The sequence below is a fragment of the Echinococcus granulosus genome (assembly GCF_000524195.1).
Source record: "Echinococcus granulosus chromosome Unknown EG_S00106, whole genome shotgun sequence".
Lineage (NCBI taxonomy): Eukaryota > Metazoa > Platyhelminthes > Cestoda > Cyclophyllidea > Taeniidae > Echinococcus > Echinococcus granulosus.
Window position 1 is genome coordinate 35,816 of NW_020170486.1, and position 13,032 is coordinate 48,847.

The 13,032-nt window shown below is 40.6% G+C and overlaps 2 protein-coding genes across 2 annotated transcripts; one reads left to right on the forward strand and one right to left on the reverse strand. All coding sequences in view use genetic code 11, as the record gives it.

Moving 5' to 3' along the window:
* Positions 1-133: 133 nt before the first annotated feature.
* Positions 134-632, forward strand: EGR_08414 (39S ribosomal protein L54; the record flags this gene model as incomplete). The annotated part of the gene is made up of 3 exons (XM_024497663.1): positions 134-188; positions 220-349; positions 380-632. 3 exons carry the CDS (start codon positions 134-136, stop codon positions 630-632), a joined length of 438 nt encoding a protein of 145 aa, XP_024347882.1.
* Positions 633-996: 364 nt separating this feature from the next.
* On the reverse strand, positions 997-5,963 carry EGR_08415 (Palmitoyltransferase ZDHHC2; the record flags this gene model as incomplete). The annotated part of the gene is given in 8 exon segments (XM_024497664.1): positions 997-1,063; positions 1,651-1,780; positions 2,528-2,660; positions 4,627-4,747; positions 5,145-5,341; positions 5,653-5,752; positions 5,769-5,808; positions 5,846-5,963. The coding sequence occupies 8 exon segments, from the start codon at positions 5,961-5,963 to the stop codon at positions 997-999; spliced, it is 906 nt and encodes a 301-aa protein (XP_024347883.1).
* Between the last annotated feature and the right edge of the window lie 7,069 nt (positions 5,964-13,032).

Consider the following 13,032-nt stretch of genomic DNA (forward strand, 5'->3'; position numbering starts at 1 on the left):
TTAAGAAAGAGGAGTATCGTATGCATCTTATTCTTCTGTATTGTATTAATATTGTTTAATTTTCCGTTCTTAGAATCTATTGTTACTATTGGCTGATATCGGATTTGTTGCCTTGTGTGTGTGGTTGGTGTGAATGTCCAGTAGGTGTGTACCGACTTTTATAAGGCGAGGATTCGCCGAAAGAAGAGGTATTTAGATGATTATTAATTTATCATCTAGCTGTTAAGGGTGTTGCCGCAGTGGCCAAAACACGTGAGATTGACGTAGAAAAAGACGCTTACAAACTGGTGAACTTTTGCTGTATTAACTACCGAATCGATGACCAACCGATTCCCCTAAAGCCAGATAGGTACATGTAGAGTTTATTTTTATTTCTTAGCGAATATCCAGACTGGTTATGGTCAATTAGAGTGTCTAGAAGACCACCTAAACTAGTTGAAATTGACCCAGACTCTTACTATTATTGGCGTCGTATCCGGAGGCTCCACAACCGGCACTTGAATAATCTGGCTGCTGCTGATGGATGGCATCGCAGAGAGCATCGTGACCCACGGTCCCACTCCGATAGGTCGTACGGCGATCTGGCCTATGCCCTAAAGAAGTGGTTGCAACAGCAGGCGAATCGATTATGACTTTCTAGAGCGTCAACGCAGCATCACCACCAATCCACATATTGTTAGTACTCCCATACCAAAAATTTGAGCTTTTCCCACAAGTGGCTTTTGTAAACGATGTTCGCAAAAGATGTGTAGATCCCGTGACGCAACTGGCACCCACTCCTCAGCGAACTGAATGCGCCGGACAAAAGTGAGTGTAGATGGAATTTGGGCATATGAATACTAGCACCTTTGTACCTCTTTATCATTCTTATCAGTAGAAGATATTTATTTTTCAAGCAACGATGGGCGCAAAGCACCGTCGGTACAGGTGTCAAGGCATGTATATTAAGATAGTAGGACGAGCTCGTTTGTATTTGTGCCGAAGAAGAAGGAGAGGTCACTCGAGAGACTGGTAGGAAAAGCTTTTGTGTCCTCTGCACCTCCATTGGTAACCGTTGCCGCGGCTAGAAAAAAGTGCATAGAGGAAGAGGCAGTCAATGCAGGTGCAAAATAAATTGCTTGGGGCTTTATCACGACATGGCGTCTAAATAGGTGAACCCAGGGAGATCACTAAGTACTTTACAAGATGAAAACACGCAAAGTCTACTGAAGCAAACGTGTTCGACCTCGTGGGCTGAAACAGAGTGGTGTGAGCGGTATGTATTTATGCGTTCTTCGCTGTTGCATCGCCAGCTACTTTCGGGTCACAATTCGCTCGAGTGAGCCAATCGGCTTGCGTCGACTAAGAACTTAAAGCCATTTGCATAAACTGAGGTCAGGTAGATCAACTAGAGGTTAACGGGTTTTAATGGAACGTTAGAATTTTCTAAAGTGGTAGAGAGATTAGGTGTCGCGTGGCCTGGGAACCGATTTTCCCCAGTCTCTGAACCGTTTTCAAAGGTCGGGGGACCAATCCTTCCGTACGTCCAAGCATCGCCTCAGTTCGGGTAGGGGCGCTTTTTTGGGACATAATGGTAACCCCCAAACTGTGGACGTCCATGTGCCCCAAACCGAGACTCAGGATACAAATAGAAAGTAAAAAAGAACTAACCTTGTAAACACAGGCACCAGAGCAAGGCCCACGTTATCACCAAATACTTCCTTCCAGTTTTGAAGCCATCCAATATCAAATCCTCGTTTATCCACTCCTGTTCCACGAAATGTTGGTGCACGAAAGCCCTCTACGGGTTTGAAAAAAGAACAGAACAGTGTATTTATTGGCAGTAGGCTATTGTGAAAGGAAATGTATGTGAGTCCACCGAGGTCAAATGCACGTCACACTCGACCATCCTCGAATGCATCTAGTAGCAACAATAAAGGGGAAGCAAACAGTTTGTCCAGGACAAAAAAGCGTAAATGGAAGGGTGTGTTCATTTTGCTTACACAGGTGTAATGTACTTAAAAGAATAAAGAGTACTTGAAGTGACCTCACATCCCCTTTAGTATTAGTAAATAAATTGCACTGTTCTTAACTAAGGTCACCCACCTTTGGTGGAGTAACGCGCCCCATTTATCTGTGCCAAAAAAGAGATGTCCCCTAAGTTAAAAGAGGAAAAGTCCAGATGCAAAAAAAATATTCCCTTTTCACGAAACACCTCCCAGTGATGGAGAGGCTTCCGCAGCATAAGTCAATGCGAACACATGCATATCCTTCGAGCCCAGTACTGACTTCGCATTAAAGTTACAAGAGCACTTGACTCTCAAGTTGGTAGCTATCAGTTGGCAGGCTTGGAGCGTAACAAAGCACTACCATCTTCAAAGAGAAAAGGATAGGTGTCTTGACTGCTTCCCTTCACCACTCACCAAATACGGGCATGACTTCTCGCCCAGGAGATATGTCACAACATTTCTGTAATAGCTTTACTGCCCATTTATCCCACAACGGTGTTCCCTTACGTAAAAGGATTAGCAATAGTGTACAAACTTACCTAGCGTTGTTCGATTGAGAGAGAGAAGGTAGAAATGATAGAAGAGAAGTATCGACTGTGCAAATCCAAACATGATGGCGATGAAGAAGAGGAAGAGGAAATTGTAGCGCACAGGAGGCATGGTTTGAAGATTCTACCCCAAATAACAGAAATAAAAGGTACAAACACAGTCAATTGGAGCAAAAGATGACAGGAAGAATGGACTACTCTATCGTACCAAATGATGAAAAACTCGAGATTAGCGGTGCCAGTACTAAGAACGGCCCTCCCGGAGGCTGAAATTGTTTATGGCGGATCTATTCACACCAATTTACCCTACCAATGGGATGAGTTCTGGTACATATTCATCTTGGATGTTGCATTATGAAAAGTTTGCTCACCGTTGGGACAATCTAACAACCTGGACGGGTGAAATATCAGTGCAATAGCACTTTTTTTACCGAAACTTCCACTTGCCTACGTTAACTTTTTTTCAACTTGGAAGATGTGTCATCTGTAATTTCAACGCGGAATTTTGGTCGCTGACAATGCATCAGTAGTACGGGAGACTACGTTCTGTGTGGCTGCTTTTAGTACTGAAAATCGGCAAATAAAAGTTGATGAGTCATCACTGCTACATTTATCAATTAAAAGGAGACACAAAGTTCTTTGCAATTGCATACGCACTCCAAGCAATCGTGCCGTCGCCAAACTGAGGCTAATGACGAATTAATTCCACTACAAAACACGGCTTCAAAAAGACGGCCAGTAGATCTACATCAAAGGTCTAAGAAATACTAACAGCAAGCGAAAGGTAGGGAGTAATCGACAAATTAATCTGGTGCAACCAGACCTAGCAAAGCTTTTTAGAAATGATGCAAAGGAAGCTGAAAGACTGCAGAGAATCGACCTGAAGATCGTGGGAAATAAAAACAAAATCCACCACAGAGTTAAATATATGCACTTGTGCGGAGGCGGAGTTACCCACTTTCTGCGGGCTTACTCCAATAGACAATTGCACAGCAGCATGGAAGCAGGCAGATCCTGACACTATCTACCAAACCGCCAGATATTCCAATCCATAAAATTCAAAAGACCTTCCAAAAGTGAGTCCCTTTTTACGACTAACTCAGTGGTACTGAGAAGAAGAAGAAGAAGAAGAAGAAGAAGAAGAAGAAAGAGGGAATTTCGAAATGATAAAATAGGAAATAGTTAAGCATCGAATTGACACATTAAAATCCAGATGTGCCGGAGGAGAACCCCCACTACAACACTGGAAAAGATGAGCTGAACCCAAGCCAAGAACAGGTAGCACAACGCCTGATTACACATGTAGTCGCTGACAGTCAAATCACCTCAAAAAACCACCTTTCAAATGAATCCGGGCAGGTTTAATCGGCACTGGGGAAGGGGAGTTAAAGACACACATGCAAACAAAGAAGGAGCTGCAGAATAAAAATAAAATCGCAAAATCCAATGGGCATACACCAAAGCATCTGACAAGCAAAGAACAATAACGTCAGTTGCAAAATCATGTGATGCCTGTGTAATTTGGTACAGGACTCCTTCTACTGAGGAGGCGGTTGCCAGACGTTACGTCCGTGCAATTAGCATCAGTGGTATTGTTAGGACAGACTTTTGCCTCTAAAAACCCCAAAAATTTAATAACAAAAATACATTAACATGAAAAATCGTTAATTAGTTGAATTATTTTATTCAATTTTGAAAAAGGTAGATGTTTAAGCAATAGCCACTTAGACGTCGTAATAAGTCAGCTCCACCACCTCACCTACTCTCAAAAAACCACTTAAAAGGCACCCAGGCGTGCAGGTTATGTCATCTATAAGTCCACTCACCCACTTGATGAACTTTAGTAAGATGTAAGTAAGGGTTTGGAGGGTCTTATAAACCTCCCAGCAAATAATACAGGGTCTCGACGCAAATTAAATAGACCCAGCGATTTGTGTTTGGGGATTTAGTTTCAACACTACCCTGAGGTGGCGATGCAAGGTACACCATTATTTATTTGTCATGATGGTTCCCTTGTTTTTCAATTTACGTCTTTGCAATGGTGCACGGAAAAGAAGAAAAAAAAAGAAAAAGAGGAATCTAAAACATACCCCCCAAAAATCGATGAAGTATACCACAGTGGTGCAGACAATGTAGAGGCAGTAGAGGAATCCCCAAATTAGAAATATCACAAAATACTTGTAATTGTGGAAACCGACGCAGTTGTCAATCCTGAAGGAGAAATAGAGGGAAATTGACTTGTACGTAAGACTAGAAATAAAAGGCGTTATTAGGTCCTAATCTAGGTGCATCCTACAATCAAAACGCTAAGAAGAAAAGCGGAAAATAGGGCAGTATTAACTAAAACAGGTTAACACATGTTAAGAGTTTAACAAAGGAGTAGTGGTAAGTGGTTCCTCAGTAAGATAAAGTAACCTACCATGGACAATGATGGTCCATTTTCAAAAGACAGCTGAAATGAAAGGGTAGAAATCTTGGCGTTACTTTTGCCCATAGTACGTAATAATTATAATTATAACTAATAATAATAATAATAATTCCATATGACCTGCAATACGTATCGATCACATGTCAACCCGGTACAATAGATAAATCACGCGACGATTACCATTCACATGTTGAGCAATGATGGCACCGATCCGGTTTGATTAGACTGCAGGTGGGACATACGCGTATCATGCCAACATCGTTTGTAGTCTCTATTGGTAAACCTCGATTCATAACTATGGATTCCAAAATCCTATTTCTGCCAGTTTCTTCCATAGCGCCATTTATTTGGTCCCAGTCAGCGGCTGAGAGATTAAACTAAATTGGAAAGATATAAAACACCCATAAAAGAGCTGTATTGTTTTACCTAAGCAAGACGTATAAATAGCATCTGTAAGGCGATTTCGCATGAGTAAAATCAAGTATACTACTCAGCTAGGTACAAAGCAAACCATTAAGAATAATTTGTCTTCCGGACCCTAGTAAAAAATAATCCCACTTAGAAAAAATAAGGGCATCTAAATTTGTGGAAAACTATCGCAAAGCAAGAGAAGACATTATTTTTGGAAAAAAGACTCGAGCGTAATGACTTCGGCAGAATTAGCAAAAGAGAGATAAGAATGGCTTACCTCGGGAGGAGGGCGTATGGGCCTAGCAAATATCGCCTTCAGAAACGACCATAGAAATAGTATAAACAGAAAGTGATAGAAGAGAAGGAACATCACTAAACTAATAAGACACTTACAAGCGAGGTATACCTTTTTCAATCGTTGTATAGGTATATTCTTAATGAAAAATATAAATAAAAAAAGGCAAGCATACGTATACAGAACACGATAACATAGGCATAGTAGGACCACAACGTCAAAAGTACAATAAAGACAACTGGGATCGACTGAAAAAAACGAATCAAACAGTAGTTGCACGATTTTTGCCCCATTTAAATATTCCAATACTTCCGACCTCCAGTATGTGTGCAGGCTAAATTTGGGGGCTTCTATTAGCGGCCTGCCAAAACAGTGTAACCATTCACAATTCAACCTTGTATTTGAATGAATTTGGGGACTTAAAAAGACTTTGGAGACGTCCTAAATAGTCCCTGTATCAACCATACCCAGTGATCTTTTAGATTTCGAGAATTTCTTTTGTTAATGATACGTTCTTACTAATGGGTTGCAGATGACATAAAACAAGCTTTTGCTTCCAATATTACAAATATAATACTAACAGAAAAAAAAGGGATTAGGGAGAAGGTTATTTGTCTTTAATGTTGCAAGGCCAAGCATGTTAAAATATGTCTACGTTTAACGAGCATACCTGAAGCAAACAGGTCACAATGGTATGTGTTAACCCCAGTCTCCCCTGTCATTTTAATGAGCTACAGCAATACATGATTAAAAATTGTAAGTGAACTAAGGAGTAGCTGGCGTAGCTAACCAACCATAAATCTGTGCTGAGGTACAAGCTACAAACCCGTCTAGCCAATTCCTCAGTAACTTCATCAAGAACACTTGTACAACGATGATTACGAATAGGCTCCGTAACACTTTTTTTCTTAAAATACTAGCAAATCACGTCTTCTTTTCAATGTATAGTCGTTGCTACTCGAAAGCTTGTACAGATGAACGTGGAATATTTTTGGTGGAAACGCATAAGAATTTGACGATAGCTAAAAATTTCAGTGTACACTTTGATCCTGTTTAACACCAATTTTTTAGAAAAATTATGTCGTGTTAGGGTGTTTTTTTGTTTTTTGTTGTTTTTCAATATTTCTAGCCGTAATTAGATCCCGGAAGTGCATGAAGCTCTTGAAAACTGCCCTGTCAAATTAGACCTATTCGATTAACCACGGCTCCGCCTGATCAAATCTCGTCTAAATTCTTGAGACAGAATTGGCTGAATTCGCTTTTTAAACTAAAATCTGTTGTCAAATTTGTAACTTCATCCAGTAAACTAAATACCTCAAACATCCCCTTTTTAAATCATATAGAAGAAGATCAGAATGAACCCTCAAATCCCGTTAACATGATCTGCCACTCATGTTCCACCACTACGTTTTGGCATTTAAAATACACACCCCCTCTAGCTTGTGGACCACCCGCGCGAATTAGGGAGAAGCGACTTTCCTGTGTTTAGTCTCGTTTAGAAAGGGTAGCCCAAGATACCAGGTGTTGACCATGTCTTCATTCCATCGACATTGCCCATGGGTGTAGCACGCGCTACAGCCAATCGCAGGTATGATAAATGTCCGGGATGGATACTCACCCCAAAGTAGCATGTACTTTATTTGGTACGTTTTTTTGTTTTGTATTAGTGCATACTCCTTAAATCACTTAAGGTTTCAACTTGGCTTTTTGCTTATTAAATATATTCAAACCAGTGCATTCGCAAAATATATTAATGCAAATAGACTTAAATTTACATCGATTTAATACGTAGAATATCTTATCAACTTTGGGGACTGAATTTTAGGCATCTTTAACAAGTAATGACTCCGCGGTCAATACATTTTAGGACAGTTTATGTTAGTTATTTTACTGGTAGTGGGATTGAGTAAAACGAACCCATACGAATGCTGGTAAAATTATGTACTAAGCATTACTTTTGTCCTCAGCAATATCACACAGAAATTGGTACCACTCGTTCCCTTGTAATCTTTTTGCACACTTCAAGCAGATTTTAAAAAAAGCAAATTGTTTCCTGGATAACTTTTACTTTGATAATCTTGCTAAACTATAGACATGATTTATTTTGTTTTCAATGGCATTTTGTCGTTCAAGACAAGAATGCTTGCTTTCATTTTAAATTACTGAAAAGTCCAAAATAAATCACATAACCCAAAGAACTTACACTTTTAATGCTCGATGCCTGTAAAGGACTTTGGGGTGAGCAGTGTAGCTCTTCAAGTTTTACTTGAAGCCGAATTGAGTCATAATACTTGGACAGAAGATGCATTGTCGACGTACAGAAGGGCTGAGGGGTTAGCAGCATGGCCAAATGGCCACACTGCTTTGTGGTAGTACAATGGCAATGCATTTGGTACCCACGTAATTAAAACAAGGAGCTAAACAATCAATCATTCAAAACCATTTAGACCACTTGAATAAATTGGCGCACATGGGTCAATTTCCTACGATTCTCAGGTTTCACCAATGCCTTATGATAGAGAGCATAAAGGAAATTATCTGGAATTTAATTTTAGTTCAAAACCTTAGTGTAGCTTCCCGAGACTTCCCTGAAAACGAGTAAGATATGATGCTAGGGTGGAATATATACTTTCAGGGTATAGAATGGCTTGAGACTAATGGCACGTCCTGTAGGTCAGTTTACCTGGTGAAGATACAATACCGGAGCTCCTCAACTATCTCTTCCCAAAACTTAGCGTTAAAATACAGCCAGCGCGTATGGTAGACCTCAACAAATTGATTTTGAGTTTAAACTGTGCAATTAATCAAACAGGGCCTCGTAAGTAAAGTAATAATTCTTACAGATGACTTCTAAATGAATAAAAAGTATGTATATGACATCCTGTTAGATATGAAAGACCAAACTAATTGTACACCACACTCGACTGGTGGAATTTTACGCCAAAATCGTAGTTTCGTTCGTGGTGAGGCTTATTTAAAAGTACATAACCCTTATGATGACCTCAAGTTTAAAGTAAAATGAAGAATAATCAATGCAGATTATTAAATCACACAATTAACTTGTTTGACTACATCATTAATTCAACCTTTCACGTAATTGATGCAGCTTGCTCTGTTTAAATTGTACAAGTAGGGAATGACTCTTGTTATTTGATGTCAGACAAAGGTAAAAAATGATGTGATATCATAACCACCAATAAGAAATATGGTTTTTTTCGACCGCTGAATTAAACTTTATGTTTCCAGATACCCTAACCTTCGAAATAATAAATAAAACAAATTCCGTTAATTTTGATAAAGCCCCATTTTTAAGAGTTCAACGCTGAATGTGGTTTGCTTAATTCCAAATTTCTGAAGTAATCCAGTTAACTCTAGTGCTATCTACTATGCAATTGGATTTTTTTGCTCAATGGAGTATTTTTCTGATCAGATTTAAGGTAATTTAAAAGAGCTTTAGCATCTACGCTCGCTAATGTGGAGAATTCGATATTCTTACTTTATCAGATAGTATTCCTTCAGTTCTGAAAAGGTTACCGTGATTTAGGTGTTTGCATGTTCATGCAATAGTTGATACAAAATATCTTCTCATCGACCTATTACACGCTGGGTACAAATTCCAACCTGATCTTCAGCTCTTACTGTTTAATTACAGGGTATCAGTAAAGATATAAAATCGAATTTTGACGGCAGGCATGGCTTAAATAGCTCAAGCTACATTTTTAGGCAGTCGTTTGCATGTAGTTAGGAGATAGGCGTCAGAATCTCCCATGCACTTCTGGGACAAACACTTCTTTGTGGACAGCTCGCCAAATCCGTCACCATGCCTCCCCAAGGGCTAAGTTATTTTTCTACATTCCCATATCATGACTCCTCGTTCCTGTGCCCGTGCCCCCAGACAGTTGGCGACCCCAAATTACCGCAGCACTATCACGTCCATTAAGTAAGTCCCCGTCTTCCCGTCTCTCCCTCCTCCTCTCTCCTCCCTCACTCCTCATTCTCGTAGAGGCCACTAGTCCCAGGATTTGGTGGTGTTGTGGTGACCTTTTCTGTCCAGATCACACCCATATCCAGACCCTGATTATAGAAAATTTAATGTCTCCCAACTTCGTTGGTTTGCAAGTTCTAACGAAAAAAAGCTGGTGGAGAAAGTCTGTGCTTTTAATGAGCACGGAAAGGTAATAATTTGACCCGGAAGTGATAAAATAATTCCGGTGGATGACTTAAACGATGAATTATGTGGAAAGTGATCGAATGTAAAAAAATATTTTGAGAGGCTAAATTGGAGGACAAGAGTGAATCGCAAGAGCAAATCGGAATTGTAAATAACCTATTGACAAATACAACCGTGCATAATTTATTTATGGGGCTCTCTTGTACCCACGCGAAATGCGCACGTGTGTCCTCAGGACCACCCAAGGTGGCGGAAAATTGGGTGAATGGTCGAGAGGGTTGGGGTGGTGGGATGCAGGGAAGGAAGGTGGGGAGTAGAAGGAAGGAGTGGGGCAAGGGAAGAAGGGGGACGTTAACTTATCACTGCGGTAGCTAACATTGCGGCGGCAACGACAACTGCGCTAAAAGTCATCCCCCCCGCTTTCCTGTCTCGCCCCGCCACACTCCGCCCCATTCTACCTCACCTCTCAGTCTAACTCGCGCCACCATCTCTACCATCATCACACACACCCACAGGCATACACACACACAAACACGAAATTGCAATCAGTGTTGTCTGACTGGAGGATGATGGTGCTTCGACAGGACCTCCCGCATCGATGTACTGTAGAGGGTCGCTGAATGCTTGGACATGACAATTGTACTACAGGAGATGAGATTGGATAAAAAGGAGAATAATAAAGGGGAAAAGCAGGGGTACCATGTAAAAGTTAATCTGCAATTACCCTTTAATGCATTGAAAGAAATGTGTGAACTAGCCTTCCCATGATATTTACCCACTGTCTCCCTAATAACGACATTTGGTGAGATGAGTAGGCGGAGGAGGGATGAAAGGAAGGTTGAAATTACCTGCACCTCTGCGCTTAGATTACCAAACTCCTTTTAAATTATCTGCGTAAATTCGTTGCGCGCACATGGCAGTTTGTTTTGATAAGACCTGACCAACATGGAGGTGGGAGAATTGGGGAATAATTTGATCGACTAAAGAATTGAAGGATTCCTAACAATCTACAAATGTCTTTTAATTCCTCAGTTAAATTCTGTTTCGTCTTCTTCCTCCTCCACACTAAGAGACACTTGCGTTACGGCGTTAGGCCTAACAATAAAGAGGTCATCGAACCCTCCCCACCCCATTCCCCCTCCAATGAATGACAGTGGATTACATTGTTTCAAATGGTGTTTGGAGGACCTCTAGATGGCTACAAATATGCGCATAGGACTACTTCGGTGTGACCGTTTCACATGGCGTCAACTTTCAAATAGAGGGTGTAACTGAGCTGCTCCTAATTTGACCATGTGCGTGTGTGTCTGTGTGCGTGCTGTGGGCCCGTAGATTGATTGCAAGGATGGAGAGAGGGCAAGGAATTATAGAGAGACTACGGTATTGAATTACTTGGAGGGATACATGGAGATAGAGCTGTGAGTGAAGTTTTCACGGCCTACAGCTAAGAAGTGTCCGATTACATGAGATACAACCACCTCTGGCAATAAACCCTGGCTCTGCTTGTTGAGCCACGCCAAGTGTCCACCAAGTGGTCAGTTAAAGCCGAGATGATGCATAAATGTCTCCTTTTTTCTTCTTCGTTTTCTCTTTTTCCGACAAAAGAAAACCCACAAATAGGACAGCATCCATTAATTTCACCCTCCGACTTGGTTCTTTACCAAGCGGCTCAAATGACATTAATGCAGCTCAGATGCCTTGTTTCTTGACTATGTTTTTCTTCTGGGACCGAGTCAAGGAAGGTTAATTCGACCGGACTTTTCACAGTAGTGTTGGGGGAACTCCAACTGAGGTCGATGACTTACAGATCTTGCAGAATTATTGTTTAAATAGCCAAAATTTGATTCACGGATTCTTTTTATCCATAATTTTTTCTATCTAATCATCCGTTCAACCATTGCGTCCGTCTATTCAATATCCCTCCACATATCTTTCTTTCAAATTCTCAAATCCGGAAGATTTGGTAGGGGAAAACGCTGTATTTTGTATAGTATGTACGGTTATAGTAATTATTCTAGTTTCATGAAGACATCGCGTTCGCCTCCACCTCAGAGAAGAGATGACGGCTGCTCATTCACGAGGATAATGTAAACTGTCCGTTTTTCTGCCCAATGAGGCTTTTATTCAAACAAACATGTCTTACCTTCAAGGAGACAGCTGACAGAGCTCACTTTTAGTTGAATTGACCATCATCAACACCTACTTTGGCATCTTCAACTAACCAATCTTCCCGATCCCGAGGCTGCTAGCCCTAGAAGTAGAGGGGCGACACGACGAGATGGTAAAAGATTTTTTTTCAAAAGGGAAGAACGGAAGAGTTAAATGTTATTGCTAACAGTTGACAGAATAGCAGAGGGTGAGAATAATTTAGTCTTTCCTTTTTACCTGTTTTTGATTTTCCTTCCAATGCGTACTTTAAATGCGGTTGGTTCACAACAGGCAAAGCCATTACTGATTGGTGGTAGAAATAAATAGAACTTCTAAAAAAAACTAAAATGATTAGTTGACGGAGAATGAGAGAGAAAGAGGAAAAGAACTTTAAATTATCTGTGCTTTATCTTCTGTATTTACTTGCCAAGAGAATTTATTTATCCACTGGGAAAATAGCAGGCCAAGTTAGGAGAGAACCAGAGCAGTGTAAATGCCAATCTAAAGTAAAAAGGAACATTAAAAGGAACCTCTCCACCATTAGTACTTACTTTTGGAATCCGTGACAAGTAACTACCCGTATTTGTGCATGTTGCTCCTCTATTTATGTCTGATATGTACATTTTGTTTCCCCAAATTTAGGAAAGAGAGTCATCGTCTAGCAAGAAGTTGACTGTGAGACACGTCTAGGTGACATCTTAGTGGAGCTCTGAAAGGTCTTCTAATAGCCCTGACGGTGACTGCAAAAGAATGTGGAGGAAAAGTAGCTAAAAATGTTGCAAAAGGCGGTGATATATTTTGTCCAATCAAAAGTATATTCCTTCACTGGATAGGGAGATTTCAGGGATGAAAGGCGAGCCTCTAACAGTCGTACCCCCTTCACACTTAAGGTGTTCATATTAGGCAGGTGTTATTATGATCTCCGCACCACCTTACCCATTCTCCTCTTCTCCTCTTTAGGTAGTTCACCTTTCCATTTATAGTGGAAAAGTAGGAAATTTGCATCGACGGGATGTTGTAGAAGCATGGGCAATTAGGCCTTT